Source organism: Stigmatopora argus, chromosome 9, assembly GCF_051989625.1.
Source record: "Stigmatopora argus isolate UIUO_Sarg chromosome 9, RoL_Sarg_1.0, whole genome shotgun sequence".
Classification (NCBI taxonomy): domain Eukaryota; kingdom Metazoa; phylum Chordata; class Actinopteri; order Syngnathiformes; family Syngnathidae; genus Stigmatopora; species Stigmatopora argus.
In genome coordinates this window covers 18,913,813-18,931,717 of record NC_135395.1, presented here as the reverse complement: position 1 = coordinate 18,931,717, position 17,905 = coordinate 18,913,813, and the positions used below count along the sequence as shown (strand labels likewise).

Below are 17,905 nucleotides of genomic sequence, written 5' to 3'. Positions count from 1 at the left end.
TAAATAGATATAAATAAATAAGAATGTCTTTAAATGACTATTATACACATCTAAAATTAAAAAAAAGTCTTGTTTGTTTGCTCTCTCAGTGCCTACATAGGCCAACATGTACGTGTGTAAAAAAAACTATGCATAATTGAAATGTAGAATTGAATTAAAAAATAAATAGATATAAATAAATAAGAATGTCTTTAAATGACTACTATACACATCTAAAAAAAAGTCTTGTTTGTTTGATCTCCCAGTGCATACATAGGCCAACATGTACATGTGTGTCTGTGCGTGTCTGTGTGTGTCTGTCTGTGTGTGTCTGTGTGTGTGTGTGTGTCTGTGTGTATCTGTGTGTATCTGTGTGTGTCTGTGTGTGTGTGTGTGTGTGTGTGTGTGTGTGTCTCTGTGTGTGTGTGTGTGTCTGTGTGTGTGTGTGTGTGTGTGTGTGTTACATAGGCCACCGTGTACATGTGTGTGTTGGAGCTGATGCTTTTCTCAGACTACTATCTCCACTTCCACACAGCATCTTCTGGCCAATTTGCAGAGATTTACAGTGGGGAAATGTCACAGCACTTTCTCAGCCACCACATGAAACAAACCGCCGAGCCATCGCCTTCACTCTCACACAAACACACACACACATATACACACACACCAAGTGTGTACACTCCACATGATTCTCTATTCACGGCAGACGCGCAGAGGCGCGCGTAAATGCGTGGCGCTCGCAGTTGTCACATTGGCCGATGCGAGCGCCAAAAGTCGCGGCGGTCCACAAATGTGCTTACAAATGAAAACACGCGCCCGCCCACACCGACTTTCTTTCCACTTCTGGGCTCGGCCCGCGCCGCGGGTGTATTTTTATCCGCCGGCCCGAGGAGCGCGCCTGCGTGATTATAGTTATTATGAGCGCTGGCTCGCGCACGTGCGCCCGTCGAGGAAAAGTGTTTTGGACGGACGGCATCGGGCGAGATGTCCCGTAAGTCCGTGGGTTGCGGGGGCCCATGAAAAGGAGCTGGCGGATTTTACACGCGGCCATTGATTGGAGTAACCTGGGCCTGTTGGTTGCGTGGGACACACGCAGATATTTGGTGGTCGCTCAATCACACACACCGAAGAAGTCAAGTTCAGACGGACAACATGTGGATAATACCATGCCTATGTTTGTCTTAACTACTATAGCGGTCTTCTCCAAAAGGCAAAGGACAAACTTGAAAACTTGCCGGTTTGCCCAATTTGCAAATGATGTGAAACATGGTCAAAATGGAATGTGCTTTCTCAGAATACACTACATTAGTGGTCAAATTAGGCAAATGTGGTCAATGTGATCATCATATTGCATATTGACTATCATTTATGGACCAATATATTGCCCGCTAAACTACATTACTGCGGCAGGCTTAGCCGGAATGGCCCGAAAATGACATCTATCGGCGTCAATGGCAGCCAAATAGTTCTCATCTTATCTCATTTTCTGAACCGCTTCATCCTCATTAGGCTCGTGGGGGGTGCTGTAGCCAATCCCAGCTGAGTCCGGGCCAGAGTCGGGGGGCACAATGAGACAAACAACCAATCACTCATAGCTAGGGGCAATTTAGAGTGTCCAATCGGCCTAGCATGCATGTTTTTGCAATGTGGGAGGAAACCGGAGTACCCGGAGGAAACCCACGCAGGCCCGGGGAGAACATGCAAGCCAAAGAGTTCATACTTCAAAAACATAACAAAATCCGACCTTTTCTTTTTTTTTACTTATGTGTTTGGCCAATAAAAGAGGAAGGATTTCAAGTATGGACCATTTTGAAGAGGAAAAAACAAGTGTGGAAAGCCCCAACTGCCTGCCATTGACAACGATTGACCTCCAATTCATTCGGGCTTTTCTCCGTCAAGATGGTTTTGTACTCACAGAATTCGTAGGTTCTTGATGCCAGTGAAGTCCACTTTGGTGATCCGCGTGATGTTGTTTCTGTTCAAGTCCCTGCGAATGCGAAGAAGGAAAAAAATCAGTCCATCATTGAACAACAAGCAAAGCCCGAATCGCGCATTGAAATTTGTGGGAAGGTCCGTCAGCTCCAACCAGCGTCAACAAACAGGCCGGCCGAGCGTGAGAATGCCCGGCGGCGTTGAAGCCCACACGCTCGCGTTCCGCCATACGTGCAAACAAACCTAAAGGCAAAAAAATGCACATTCCGCACCAAAAACATTTTCATTAAAAACAGACCGTCATTTCCGTCATCGCGTTTATCGAAACGCCGTCGCCCGGAAGGAATTCGGACCAGCGCCGTTTTGTTTCACGCTGGCGTACTCGCGCTCCCGTAAAGCATCTGCCGGAGCGCGTAAATATGAGATTTTATCTCTAAACTTTGTCAGACGCTGCTCGCCGCATTTACCGGGCTTCTACATTTCAAACAAAATAACCGATAAGAAAAGACAGCAAACACTGGCCCTTTTCTCACCCGGCATGTTTTGCTGTAATATTTCCGCCTTAAAAGGAACAAAACACAGTCAAAGAATATTAAAAGAAGAAAAAATGAAGTCGATCCAAGCATAACATGAATGAAGTAGTTCCCATTCATCATCGACCGTGACGAAAAAAATTAATTCGGCAATACTTAGGCCCTAAAAGGAACAAAAAAAAGACTAATAGAAGACCAAATGAACTTGATCCAACTATAACATGAGTGTAGTTTTTCCCATCCATCAGCGAACATGAGAAAAAAATGCAAATGAATGTTCGCTATTTGAAACTAGGGAGTTACTTTTCAATCACCCTGTGTTCATATGATATATGTATTTTTGAAAATCTGCATTGATCTCACAGAATAGCTCCCACGAGAATGTTCAGGAGGGAAATCTGAACTCTAAGCTCCGAGTAGCGCCAAAAAAAAATCATTCTAAAATGGAAGAAAGACGAGAGAAATTCATTCCCAAGTCTTATTGGCTGCTGCAAAGCTTCAATCGAGTCTGGCGGCGTGACAGCGCTAACAACGACGGCTTGGCGTTTGAGCGCGCGACTTTACGACGGAGGAGGCGGGAGTGGAACAGCAGGTGTTCTCGGGAATGACAAACTTTTCGCGAGTCGCTCTCCGTTTGCCTTTTTCTTGACCTTTGACCTCTCGGTCTGGGACCGCCGCCTTTCTTTTCTCCGTCTAACGGGGAGGGTTGGACTTCCTGCACTAATCTTTTGTTATTTTTTCCACACGGCGCTTTTAATCGCTCCCGCTTTGCTCAATTTGGTCCGGGACAACTTACCCCCACGTGAAGGAATCCTAATTGCTTCCTTTTAACCCCGCGCCAGAATAATGGCAAACATACCAACAACCCCAATTGTACCGGGCTATCATATCGGGGTGAATTGTCATTTGAAATCTGAGTCGATCCAATTGCAAGGTAACCGAAGAAAACGCCAACGTAATTGTGGTGAATTTAATCGCAATCAAACGCGATTGGAATTGATTCCACAGCGGAATGCAAAATTAATGGTTTTTGCTAGTAACCCTTTAATGTTTGATGGCGTAGTTTGAATTTGGATGTGGCATTTTTTTCCCTTCTTGACACATTTCCGAGATGTCGGATCGGAAAAAAAAAAACGCTAAATGGGTTGACTGGCGTGCAAAAATAAGCCGTCTCGGGACATCCCTGATTTACCGAGCGAACACCGGCCCGAAGAATGGGCTCGGCCTCGGCGCTTTTATTGCCGTCACGACGTGGTGTCGCCTTTAAACATTTCCCAGAAGACATCTGGCGCGGAACCTTACAGCTGGACCGTCTCGCCGCTTTGTCACGGGCCGGAATGAGGACGCCGCCAAAGGAAACTAGCGCCAACGGGGTCGGACCTGGCGTCCAAGAACAGACGAGAGGCAGAGGGATCAAAAATAAACACGCTGAAAAAAGGCAGAAGTCGGTGGCTCACATTTTTACGACTAACGAGTACTTCCTTAAAGGGACCATCCGGACTTGGGCTGTCCAAAACACTTCAAAATAAAGTCGGGGGCCATTCGAGTTCACTTCCCATTGATTCCGGGGCGATTCCAAATTACGACCTGCCTGTGTTGGGTCACTTCCTATAGTTATGGGCCTTTCCCCTTTTATTTTTGGGCTTTTAATCGAGATCATGGCCAAGCTCGGAGGCCGAAGGAGAAAGAAAGAGAATCCCGTCACCCGGCGGCGTCCCTCTTGATTCCAGGGCGGCAAGTAAATGAGCTCGTAAAGCGTGGCTGCGTTTGGTTAGCGGCGTGAGAGTTTATTGGGCCGGTCGCTTCTGTCTGGGTTTACTCATGCGGGTGATAGAGATGGCACTGCGGGTGTTTTCACTGCCGGGAGAACTCTCGGTCGTCAGACGTTTTGGTGATGACCGGTGGAAATGCGTTCCAAAGCCACGGGTCGGCCGTATCTTGCAATGGGGTTCTCGTTCAGCTTACATTATGGCAAAAGATAACCTCTATTGGGGTTTCCTCATTCTCTAATTGATATTGGGGACATCAAGTATTTCATCTTGGAGTGAACCAATGGAAACAGCTTGGTGACACTCAATTATTTTTGCAGGTTGCCAGCACATACCTGTCAACCTCGGCCAATGGCTCCCCTTATTCATGATTGCAATTCCCCGTATTAAGCGATAATAAACACATTTACTGACTTAGGGTGCACTTAAAAGTCTGAAGTGCCATCAGCCTTTTGTACACAATTTGAAAGGATCAAAAAATGTATAAATTAAGGGGAAAAACAGGTATTCTCTCCATAGGCGCACTATTCTCTTGTGGCCACGTTCTGTCATTCTGGCAACATGTATTGGGAAGGTCAATTCTTGTTGTGATGTCACAACCAGAATGGCGGGGGAAAAGGTGGGCGTTCCTTCGTGCATTCGTTTGGGTGGAATAAATAGGAAATATTTAGGGGGAAAAAGCCAGATTTGAGTTGGTTTGCTGGAGGGACCGCTGGTCTGCTGAAGAAGAAAAAAAAATAAAAAAAGAAGTGGAGGGGACCAGAGAATGTTGTTGCTCTGGTGACAAAGGTCTAACAAAATAGCAGGCCAGCTTGTTCACATCAAATGAGTCCAAACAAAGAGCAGCTATTTTATACATACATTATTCAAATGTGCTTCCTTATTCAGACCAAGAACCTCAGAGCAACTTCTGTCAAATTTTCCATCAAACAAACCAACGTTAGGGCCACCGAAATAGTGGTGCGGGAGGGATATTTTTGGCCCGTCCTTTCTATTTGCATTGTTAATGATCCCTGCACCAAATGATGGGATGTCATCTCACAATGTGCTTTCAACACTTTGGTCAGAAACGGGGGAAATTTGCACTATTTTGGGGGGCCTGTGAGGTTTTTTTGGATGGTGTTTCAGATGACAGAATAGATTAACTCTTGAGAGGACGCTCGTTTAAGTCGTTGGTCGCCGTTGACGGCGCCGGACTTTCGATCCAATTGGACGGGGGGAGGGACCGAGCGGGTGTCAAAGTGGCTTCCCGGGGGGCCTTAATTATTTGGATTGAAGGTTCTTGTGCAGGCCGTATTCAATGATATTTTCACCATTTGCTTCCGGCTGGTAAAAACCGGAGTGGGCCCGCGGGTCGCAGATTGGGCACCGACGGCGTAAGTGCATCCAACAGTTTGCGACCGCGGGTTCGTAAAAAAGAGCGGCTTGTGGCTTTTTTGTATCGGAGTAGTTATTTAAGAAGAAAAAAAAACGGATGTTCTGAAAAGTCTGCAATAGCAATACGGCCGGGCCATGACATCAGCGCCATCGTCGCGCCAAACGCCAAACCGCAAACACGCAGAAGTGCGGCACAAACAAAAGCTGGCCAAAAATTCGGAGGGAAGACGTCGCGGCGGTCTCGGATTCGCGCTTACGGCGGACGGAAAAGGCCAAACCGTCCGAGCGCTTCTTCGGCTCGAGCGGAACTCGGCGGAATGTTCAGTGGAGGCCGTGGGCGGGGACCAATCGTGGGAGAGCTTTTTATAAGGAAAGGGAAGTAAGGAAAACCTCTTACAAGGTTGTGGGTTTCAATGTTTTCTACATTTTGTTTCACTTTTTAACTTTTTTTTTTATTTCAATGTATTTACTGGGCACTTTTTATTTATTTTTCTAGCATGAAACATGCTTGGGCTATGAAAAATGTCAAGACCTGATAGCATAGTTTCTTTCTGAATCCAATTATTGGTTTCAAATCATTAGATTTGATCTCGTTTTTGTTTTTGGGTAATTTTCTTGCGCACTACTACTCCACAGACAGTTTAAAAAATAAAGAGACATTCCTGTTCACACGTAGTGTTCTCTGTTATGCAATAGAAGAAGGCAAATTGAAATATTAGAGGCGCATTACAGCGTCTAAATAGGACTAGCTGGCGTCAAAGCGATGATTTTGTCTCAATAAAATTCCCCAATCGAGCCCGTTGCAGCCAGACGCAATTCGACGTCGTCAAGACGAGTGGGTTATTATGACGGGTCGTTCCACGTCCGCTCAAAAATTCCAGCCCGAGGCTTGGAGCCCCTCCAATCTGGTCTTGCATCGCCCCCACCTCCTCCAAGCGTTTATTTTCTTAGAGTGTAAAATATCTTGAGGGGATTGCTGTGTAAAAGCCAACAGGTCCCGGAAGGTCACTAAACAAAAAAAAAGGAGAGGGGCCCCCGGGCTGATTAGGGGGGGACGCTCGATTCCTAACTGGCCAATTTATTAGGAACACCTGCCATGGAATAACATGGGCAAAAGAAATGTTTGGACGCCTGAATTTGCATTTAACAAACAGTAAACAGCTAAGGGAGAAGACTGAAGATTATTACTATATGTATTGGATGCATTAATAGGAACATATTTTGTCAAATAAAAAAAAGATTTTAAAATGACAACAAAATATCGACAAATAAATAAACAATAGCTTTTAAAAGTACATAGGAAAAATGTCTCCATTCTATTGGGGCACTTAAGTTTACTTGAATTATGAATCGTTATTGGATTGTCTCATAGTATTATCGCATATAATTCAATTCCAATGTCAATTTGTATTTTACTGACAATTTTTGGGAGGTATTCCTCAAACGCTTGACGCCTGTCTATTTGTAAGGGGAGCTGGGGGGCTCCCACTAAAAGGAGCTAATCAAATGTTGCACTTCTCACAGCACGCAAATCATATCGGCGCCCCGCTTCAAACCTTGGCGCTGATTGTGTTTGTTGTCTCTGGCTCGGCCAAGTTGTGGATGGCCCGCGGGGGGGTGTCGGGGGCTAAAGATGGCCCCCCGCCCCCTCCCCTCGTATTAGCATGCATAATCACTTCCATGTCGCTTCGCACCAGAGCTGTGCGTGTACGTGTGCGGCATTATCGCCGTGACCCCAGACGGGTTTTGAAAGAATCCGACGGGTCGGTCGCCATTGACGTCCAATCATATGACTTGATAAATGCTAAAGTTGGGACCGATGACATAAATTTAAAAAAATAATGGTGGTCAGATTTTCGAGCGGCATTGCCATTTTTTTTCCTAAACCGTGAAACTAAACAAGGCATGTCCAAACCATGGCCAGGGGGCTACCTGGGGCTCGCTGCCTAGTTTGTAATGGCCGGCGGCAAATGGTGAAAAATATCATTGAATATGCCTGGCGGATAAATGGTAAACCCAGCCAACATTCTTTTGCATTTCTCAGCTTTAACACAAGATGAATGTTGTTAACTTAAATAGTGGCTCTCTATTATTTGCAAGCAATTTAGCAAATTGTGTAGAATTTTTTTTTTTGACATCAATAACAGAGGCGTCCAATCTGTAAAAGGGCCATCAGGGTTGTGATTTTTTTTTTTTAATCATTGACGGGTTTGTGTCAGGAGTGTAACTAAATCTTTAAAACTTTAGAACTTTTTTCATGTGCTACAAAATCAGAAATGATGCTATATTTTACAGTATTATTTTGTCCTTTGTAGCCCTCACTGCCATTGACACATCAAATCCATTTCAACCGGATAATCATGTTTCACTCTGATTAGCCCATACTAACAGAAATCGATTTTCTTATGGGGAATGACTAATGAGGAGTTTTGCCGTTGCTGTAGTCAATACTTGCAATTTGGATGCTGGCAGCACAAATAGGGAGAGAGAAAAGATGACACTTTCGCACTTTGTCCGGGTTCAAAAAATTGGACGGAAATCCACGTTGGCGTAAAAACCAAAGACATCGGCTATTGAATTTTGACGTGAAGATGGATGAAAGAGTTTGTCAAAAACTTACAGTCGCTCAGCTCCGCGTGGGATCCCCTTGGGTACGCTTTTGAGCCCCAGACCCTGACAGTCCACGTGAGATCCGGAGCAGCTGCACTTGTGCGGACAGGCTTGCGCGCCGGCCGCCGCGCTGACCAGCAGCAAGAGCGCCAAAGACAGAGCTCCGGGTCGGCTCCGTTGGTCCATGGTCTCCGCCGAAGCCGTCGTCCGACGGGGGGGGCCGGCGGAAAGGAGGCAAAGTGGTCCTCCGAGGCTCCTCTCTCTGCGGAACGAGTTAAAAGGCGTTGAGAAAGGGCGAAGAAGTCAACGGTCCCTCAGGCCCACGCGTAAAGTCTCCCCGAGCGCTCCCGCCGGCCATCGGATCCGCTAAACGGGCACATCCCGGAGGCAAAAAGGGCCGGTGGCATCCCGTCCCACAGCCAAGCAAAACCTCAAACGCCCAGCACAAGGAGTCATCGGGAGTGAAGCCGAGTCGGGAGGGAAGTGGCGCAGACTGGAGGGAGCGCACGGAGGGCCCTGCGACACCCCCTCAGCCCAAATCATCTCCTCCCTTCTTCTCTCTCTCTTTCTCTCTCTCTCTTTCTCTCTCTCTCTTTCAAACTTACACATGGCGTTTTGAACTCATTTTAACTCATTGACGTCTAATCCATTTTCAGGAATTGGAAGTGGCGCCAAAAATGTCGACCAAAAATGCCAAAATTCTGGTCAAAAATCAAAGTCTTTCTTTAAATGAAAGCTTTTCAAAGGGCAAACATTCCAATGCCATAAAAATCATCTAAAAATGCTGAGTGACTTGACATTATAATCCACAGGTGTATTGCAAAAAAAATACATATAGACTATGTATATATTTAAAGACAGCATAAAAGTCAAGAAAATCCCAATCAATGGATCACATTAGGCTTTTTTGAGTTTATTGATTGATTGATTTTCTTTGTGCTTTGGTGTTTTTGCTACTAAATGTATGCCTTTAATGTTGGATAGCTTTGCTCAAATTTGGGGGGAAAAAAAGACATTTGGATGTGTTATTTTTGGGGGACTGGGTATCGGCAGAAGCACAAAATTGGCTGATACGGACGGTTAAATTGTCTCCGCAGCCGCACACACTATCATAAAACTTCTCCCTCCTCTGTCTTGTTAAAATCCTGCTGCCCCCTCTTGGTCACTCGTCTCCATACACACTCTTACTGCTCAATAATAATGATAAAAAAATGACAGGGATCAATATTCAGGTCAAAATCCCATACCTGTCAACCTCTGCCGATAATTGCCCTTATAAATGATTATGATTCCCCTTACAAACCCCCCAAAAAAGCTTACAAACACCGTACGACTCGTACGGTGTTTGTAAGGTTTTTTGGGGGTTTATAAGGGGAATCATAATCATTTATAAGGGCAGTTATCGGCAGAGGTTGACAGGTATGAAATCCTTTTTGTCCGATTTTTGTCTGCCACAATGAATTGATTACTGATAGTTGAGACATCATAAAAATGGGTCCAAATTCTATTTTGAGCCTCTTAATAGCAAATATTCTATTATACTATTCAATTATTTTGATCAAATGGAGAAAAAATGAATTTTTTTCACCCTGACTTTTTAATTAAAATGGAACGTGAGCGTATGCAATCGTTGAGAGCCAAAAATGTGTCCCACACACGCGCATACTTGAGTAGAGACGCACACTGGATGGTTTAGCCCACCGTTGAGGTTTGAATATCGGTCTCGTTTTCCACGGCGACGGAGAAAAGGAAATTTTTAAAAAGTAATACTTAGCAGTCCTTTAAACGTAACCACATGCGTAATGATGACTTTTCTTTCGGATCGAGAAGCCAGATTGCTTTCGAAAGCTTTTCGACAAGACGGTGGATATCGTTGGTGCTAATTGACGACTTGAGGGATCTGTTAAAGCGCCGTTTCCTTTCCAGTTGGTTGGAATTCGGGACCTTGCGAAACAAAACATTGAATTCGGGAAATTTCCTTGCTTACAGCGCAGACCAAGTCAAATGAATTTACAAAGAAAAAGGAGGACGGGTTGCGGCTTGCTCAAATCCCATCCATCCAATTCAGTAAAGCAGCCTCTTGCTTGACACTGCCACTTTTAAGGACAAGGGTTAATAAACACTCTCCCTAACAACAATAACATTTAACCATTTGATGCCTGTATTTCAATTTAAATATACTCCAGATAAAGCATTGAGGAATACACGAATGAATAAAAATAGTACTCAATTTATGATAGAGGTCCAATCCAAATAGGATTGGACGTCCACCCCCACCGAGAAAAAAACAAACAAAAATTAAATCGCAAAACAACTCAAAGTAAAAAAAAAAAAGTATAAACAATAGAAACAAAATGAAAAATCAATGGCAATTTTTCAAAATGAGGAATTTCCTATTTTTTGTCCAATTTCTTTGTTTACTGTAATTTAATTTTCGTTTTTTATAGTACTTTTTTATCTTGTGATGTATTCCCCTAGTTTTTTCTGTGGGATATATTCAATAAGGGATATATTTAATAAACACTCTCCCTAACGAGGCCAAGTTCGAGCTCATGGTCAAATAGGGACATTGGAGATGAATTGCAATAGGAGATCATTCATCACGCAGCTGGCTGACATTAGCATAAACATGGAATGTTATCAACGATCAGACTTATTGCAAGATATGATAGGAATTCACAAGAGTTGAGTTCCCATTGCCTGCAGTGGCAAAGGCGGAAACTCCCATCTTTTCTGTTTTGCATCACCAGCGCTTACAAACTTCAGGCTCGGAATGCAAGACTCGGACTCAAATAACGGGATGCGCTGGGAAAGGGACAAGGCACAATGGCTTTCAAGGCATTGGACGCTCCATCCACCGTGATTGGCCTAATCTCACGATCTAGGCGCGCGACCGTCGCTAACGTCACGGATCGGAAAGTGGCCTCGTGGACGAGCCGACGCTCGCCAGGAAGCGGGAAGGCCGCCTCCGGACTCCAATTCATACATCAATTCAAATCCAGACAAATTCCCCGGGATCAGATGAACGGGAACGCCGGCTTTTAGGAAGTCCCCGGCTCGGGTGAAATATTTTTGAGGATTGCGTAAAGTCATGTCCAAGTACAAACGCTGAGCGCGGTGAGCTGGAATAAAGAAGGGGGATTTGAGAAAGTTGGCGGGGGGCACTTGGGGGGGTCCTCAAGACTTGGGTTTTAAAAGGAGATACTAAAGGAGACCCGACCCGTGTCATTGGGATGCGTGCAATGCAGAATTTGACTTTTAAAATATTTTACAGGACTTGAAAATCCAATTTTAGTTGCTGCAGATTTCCACTCCCGTCAAGTTTAGGGCCATCATTTTGATTGGCCTTCTTCGTGTTACTTTTTGGGGAGATTTTGGATTCCGAAACATGAATTTCTTTTGAATTTTGTATTTCCGTCCCTATTTTTAAACACATGAAAATTGGACCTGGCATCCCTTGCATTGAAAGCAGCCCAACCCAAGTTTTGACTTCCGATCCAATCTGATTTTTTTGGCCAGATATGACAAGACTTCGAGGAAAACTCCGGTGAAAATATGCTATACTCTACTTATCAGGTTTGACTATTTTAGGTTCACAGTTTTTTTATTCAAGCGACGCGCCCGATGATTTACGACGCGGAGCGTCTTTTCGAGCGAGCCGCTCTTTCTCCCAGTAGCTCACCCAAACATGTATTTAAAAAGCATGGAAATGTGGAAAATAAATCTGAATGTGCTCGCTTGGAAGTATTTAGCTATAAACATTAAGACATCCATTCGTCATGTCAAAGTGTTTTAGCATGGCAAAAGTAGCCGCGTTAAGGGAAAAAAAATGAGAAAAGATGAGGATACAAATTATAAGAAAGCCTCCATCTTGTTCCCGGAATTACAAGTGTACTTGGTTTTTTTTTTTCCCCTCACGCACAAGTGGTCTTATTAGGCAACTACAGCTGTGTAACGGGAGACTTTGTCCTTGGCCAGGCCGAGGGGAGATGACTGATAGCGTTGCACTTCAATGCGCGTCTATGAGTCAGCCCGCTTAACTAATAGGGCCGATGAAATGATGGCGAGGATGTCCAAAGGTTTTTCCTGGATTTTGGGGGATAAAATCTAAAGACAGATGGAGAGAGACAATTTTTCAGCATTTTACTCACCCAACGTGTACGCGGAATTGCATCCTTCTCAGTTGGACGACATCATCGTGTCGGGATCGTGTAGGGCAGGGGTAAGGAACCTATGGCTCAGGAGCCATATGTGGCTCTTGTGATGGGTGTATATGGCTCTCCGCTAACCTGTGTGGTAAAATATGGGAACCACTGGTGAGAGACCACCTAAGCCCCGAACGCACCAATGGGAGCGTCATGGCGACACTATCTGCAGTGCCTTTTTAATCATAATTTTTCTTCATTATACTCTTCTGGATGCATACTCTCATTGATACTCATTGTATAGGAACAGTGAAAATTCAGAATTCAGAGACTTTTTTTTAAATTTCAAAGTGGTGAAATGATTAATTAATGCACACATGTTCATGTAGTTTTACTGTTAAATTCTGAATATGGCTCTAAAGGAATAATGTTTGAAAATATGAATTGTTTCTGGCTCTCTTCGTCAAAAAGGTTCCCGACCCCTGGTATAGGGGTTGTACCCGTCTGAAAACGCAAAAGCACCTTAGTTTAAAAAAAGTCGCTAAATTCACCCATGTCTGTAAAAAAAAAAAACCTCCAGAGTGCCTGACCTCGGGCAAACGGCTATCCGCGTTAACCCTGGGATTGTAATCTATTAATTTTGATCTAAGCGTCAGGCGGAGTCCTCGGGATCGAGTTGTCAAAAATAAAAAATATAAAAAATTCACAAAAGTGCAGTCATTTTCATTTTGACATGCTCACCCGTTCTATAGTACTTTTAAGGCCCGTTAAAATTCGGAGTTGCGACAGTTGACGTCTTGATTTGAAGTCAATATCTTCACTAAAAGTTGTTGATCAAAACTTGAACGAGGTTGAATTGAAATCCTCCACATTTAAATCAAATGATCCAAACAAAGACGACAAAAAAAAAAAAGTTGAGAAGGGAAAAGCCGGCTTTTCCTCTCTCGGGATATTAATGAGGAAATGACGCACACAAAGAAAAGAGGGAATGAGCGATGGAAGTTTCAGGGGGCCGGGGCCCGGTGATTAATCCCACAAAGAGCGGGCTCCGCCGGGAATTCCATCAAAAGGAACGGGGGGCTTTTAATTGGCCAGCCCCTCTCCGTCCACGTTTCCCAAAACGCTTACCTAGCCCGTTGCTCCCGCCTTCCTGCTTGTTGTTGTTGGTGGCGAGGGGCGAAGGGGGGGTTCCATGGGGGTGGGGGGCTCCCATGGAATCCGGCGGGCCCCTTAACCGACGGCGGCAAAAATGACTTTCAGATGTGGAGTCCAGAGAAATACTAGAAGTGTCCATGCGTGCTCGAAAAATCTTTCAACTTTAGAACCAATGTGTCGTCCATTTGCGGCAAAGTCGTTGGCTGGCGTCTATTTGAACACTTCAAATATTCGGAGGGGAAAAAACTCTTACTCCAATTGGATAGTTGAAGTTGTTTATTGTATTTGTAATGTTTCTCGTGGTCCAATCCATCTTTTTGCACACCGCACTTTGGGAAGGGCCGTATTGGTCCATAAGCCTCTATTGAAGGAAACCCACGTACGCAAACATGAATAAAATTCCCACCTGCGTCCACTTAGCGTGCGTCTAATCCGGGATCTCTCGGCACCCAAGCTCCGCCCCCCGGCGATGTTGATAACCTAGCACGAGTCCTCGGTTCTGTTGACGACATTGGCTTTTTTTATGGCTTGGAGTAGTACTTGGGGAGGTTTGATCCCGTGTTTGATCCCTGGTAGCCAAGGGACCCACTGGGGGGTCCTCAAACTAAGCCCCCACCTCATAAATTTCAGTTTCAAATCCAGCGAGCGGTTAACTCCTTCAGCGCTATGGCAACTATTCATCTTTTCTACTGTGAAATGAGTTCCCCGCCATTTTCTATTAAAAAAAGAATAATCTGGCTCCAAAGATCCACGCTTAAACTATACCATTGTGATCCATCAAAAATGATAGTGTATAAACCAACAACAAGAAGAGCATCAAAAATGTTACTGAGGATTGCAATATTTTCTCGCGTATAAGCCGTATTTGTAACTCCAAAAAATGATGACTGAATCAAGGGTACGGCTTATAAGACGTACTATTCTCTTTTTCACCATTAGATGTCTGCAAATTAACATTTACGATTTGTTGGTTATTTTCTGTTTTGCAGTAAGAAAACAACCATTACTGGATGAATAAAGTCCTTATGATATTGACGCTAAAAATGTGCTTTTGATTCATACAGTATCTCAGAAATACCACATGAGTTTGATGATTTTTCTTAACATTTTCCCATCAAAGCAACACATTTGTACTCCCTATTAAAATCGTGAATATGGAAGTGAAAATTGTGAATTGGGGCGGCTTATACGTGAGAAATTGTAACATTCAAGGATTTTAAGGCAATATTCAGGGGGCGGCTTATATGCGAGTAAATGCGGTAACACGCTGAGGGGGAGGGGGTGATTCATCGTATATAATGCCAGAAGACAACATGCTTTGCGGATGCGTCATGTCTGTCAGTGGAGCGACCAAATTCCACCGCAAATATAAGTGGCCAAACACAACATCTCTTGCCTTTGGGAATATCGCTTCCTTCATGTTTCCAACTCCAGACAAGTTAGCTACTTCACCGCTATATCTCAGCTGGTTTTCACCTCTCCCCTCACCGAACCACGCCCCCCTGGCCTTCCCGGAGCTCCGCCCCCGGCGAGGACCCCTCGGAAACCGGTGCTAACGGGTGACATCATTATCATTCAATAAATCTTGTTTTTTTTTGCAACGAGATAAGAGCAAAGCAACATCAAGGAAGACGGGCTATCAATAACCAAAAGGACGTCTTGGATCCGAGGTGACGTCGTGTTGTTTTCACTTCACATCAAACAGAAGAAGGCTAGGGAGGGGGTCCTCCGGGGGGGAGATAAGACGCGGGTGCGTTTGATTTCCCCGAGTGACGCAGCGTGGTTTTGGCCAGAAGAAAGTGGCGGGCTACGTTTGAAGAAGAAGAAAAATGGGAAAGTACGAGACGTGTTTCTCACCTGATAAAGAGGCCGTTTTGGCTTTTGTATTTCTCGGGGCCACGTGCTTGTTATGGGACCCTTTCGGGGGGCCGATATCATCTGCCTGGGTTCGCATTCCCCACGTAGATCAGAGGGGAGCTGCAAAGAAGGAAAAGTCTTACGAGAGGAAGGCTTTGCTCGACGCGAAGATCCACATTCCAGATAACGTCGCGGGACGAGCTCGGCTGTTTTTTTCATTTCCAACGGGGAAAAAAATGGCTTCCCGCGAGCGGCCCTTTGGACAAAAATCAAACTCCACCAAAGCAAGTCGGACGAAAGAATAAGTCAACTTGCCTGAGCCCAAAGCAGCAGTGTTGAATGTTTTCTCCATTTTTTTGCTCTCGAATGAAACATTTCTAAAAATGTACAGAGCTGTAAAAACGGAAATTTGCTCCATGTGGACGGATGACCTCCGATGGCCGCGGAAGAGTTAAAAAGGGCTCAATAAATCCATCCAAAACCAAGCCATTTGACGTCAGTCACCGTCCACGGCAGCGACTTACCACATCCTTGGCATTTCCCATCAAAAGGCCTTTCTACACCAATCCAAAGGCTCCAAAACTTTGGTGGTTCATAAAAGTCCCAAAAGCACCAACAAATCATCAACGCAATTGAGTTTACAAGTGCGAAAAGGCATTTTAAGTCTCCCCATTAACTTTTATTGGCGACATACAAACGCTAGTTAAGGCGGGCGAGCAAATGTCTTCAATGGAAACCCGTTTGATAGGTCTGTAAATTGTGTTTGGAGACGGAATTCCACGCCGAAACCACACAAAAGCTCGCTCGGGCGGCGACCGTAGGAGTCGGAGCTCCATTTTGGATCCGCCGCCACGAGGGGAGGGCAAATGGTAAAAAGATGGGCCAGATTGGATGGCGAAAGCTGAGATGAATGAGGAGAAAGTGAAGGAAGAGGCGAGCGAAGATTGGCGGCAGAAAACGAATGTAAGCGGGCGGGCGGGCGCCGACCACCTGCTTCCTCTAAATGCATTTCAACCATGTGACCTCATAACTAGTTCCAGCCCGGCTCGGCGTCGGAACGGTGTCGTTGTTTATCGCAGCTGGCTCGTATCGAGCGCAAAGAGACCCCCCACAACCTGAATTTACCTTCCAAGTGGAGGCCAGTCAACTGGCTTCGTTCGTCTCGGCGGAATTGGGAGGTATTCGCCGGAAGGTAAAAATGAGAAAGACTAGCGGAGGCGGCGTAACGCCGAAGAAGAATGTGCGTCAGGACGCAAAAATGCTTTCTCCCCAAAGCCAAAGCCAAACATTCCAGCTATGAAGTGGCAAAGGTTTTGCGGGGGAAGAATGTTCCACGAAAGCATATTTTTTCTCCTATATTTTCTGTAGCGCCTTGCGTAATTTGGAGAATACGATGGAGAATACGGATGCGGGTGATTGGACGTTTGACGTAAGTGCAAAAAGATGTTCGTTGGATGGCTGGCCTGGCAAACGCATCAATCCGTCCTTCCACTTTCCATTTGTTGTCCTGACTCGGGTTCAAAACTTGATTTACGCGCGTTCGACGGTTTGCGGTGGATCGTTATTGTGTTTCACGTCTTTGGCCTGGGGGGAAAGTCACGAATATTACAATTACTAAAAGGCATGGGTCCGTGATTGACTACGACATTGTATTTTCGAAGAAAGATCTGATCATTGCCTCCGTGGCACAAAAACAGCGGTTTGAGAACGGAGCCCTGCGGCACCTCCAAATCCGTTGGAGAAGACAATGTCGCTTCCCCAGATGGCGCCGTTCACGCGGCAGCCAGTGGCAGTAGCTCTGTACACTCTTATGTTTTTCGTGTTTTACAGATTTGCTTTGTACTTTGTGCTTTTTGCTTTGTTGTTCTGCGGCTTTTGCGACTGTACTGTCTAACTTATAACTATTCCTTTTCTTGCTACTGTCACAATGAAATTTCCCGAATACGGGATGAATAAAGTTATCCAATCCAATCTAATCTCTAGCACAACTTTGCAACTTGGACGTACGTCTAATTTAAGGCTTTTATGCCGGAACGTCCATGTTTTATCTTGTAGACGAGCAAAAAAATAAATACATAATAATAACAATAAAAATGTCGGCCCATATTTGCAGCTGCCTGCTGTCCTGGAAACGCTCCCATAAGCTCAAAGACCGATGGAAAGGACTTGTGTCTTTGTGTCTGACTGTCTTTGAAACGACGGCACTTTTAACATTTCAATGAAATGTGGCGACCGCGGAATGACACCAAACAACACGATCCGTTCCATTGACTTTAAATGTTTGTGACATGCATTTCCAATGGGGGAGCTGAGCCTTCCTTTAATGTGACGGAGCTCCCTTTAAGTGGCCGTTCCGCCTCTTTCTTGGCGAGCAAGCGGGCATTATTGGAAACACGGTTTCGCGCAAAAGCTATTTGTTTGCCTTTCTCCGCTCCTTACGTGATTTATTTGACGGCGCCGTAGCGCCGGGCTCCGGTTTCAAGCGCCCGAGCCAACGTAAACCTTGTCACCACTCGGAATTCCTGCCGAGGCTACGGCTTCCAGGCGA

The 17,905-nt window shown here is 45.1% G+C and overlaps 1 protein-coding gene across 3 annotated transcripts in view; it reads right to left on the bottom strand.

Annotated features, from left to right (window-relative positions):
• The window catches only part of slit3 (slit homolog 3 (Drosophila)), a 129,677-nt gene that overhangs the window by 104,641 nt on the left and 7,131 nt on the right, over window positions 1-17,905 (bottom strand). For all 3 annotated transcript variants that reach the window (XM_077609733.1, XM_077609735.1, XM_077609734.1), the window contains 4 exons: window positions 15,358-15,477; window positions 12,352-12,489; window positions 8,211-8,462; window positions 1,895-1,966 (listed from right to left, as the gene is read on the bottom strand). In XM_077609733.1, the coding sequence (XP_077465859.1) occupies window positions 1,895-1,966; window positions 8,211-8,462; window positions 12,352-12,374 (347 nt within the window). In that variant the 5' untranslated portion in view covers window positions 12,375-12,489; window positions 15,358-15,477. The remainder of the gene's footprint in view (window positions 1-1,894; window positions 1,967-8,210; window positions 8,463-12,351; window positions 12,490-15,357; window positions 15,478-17,905) is intronic.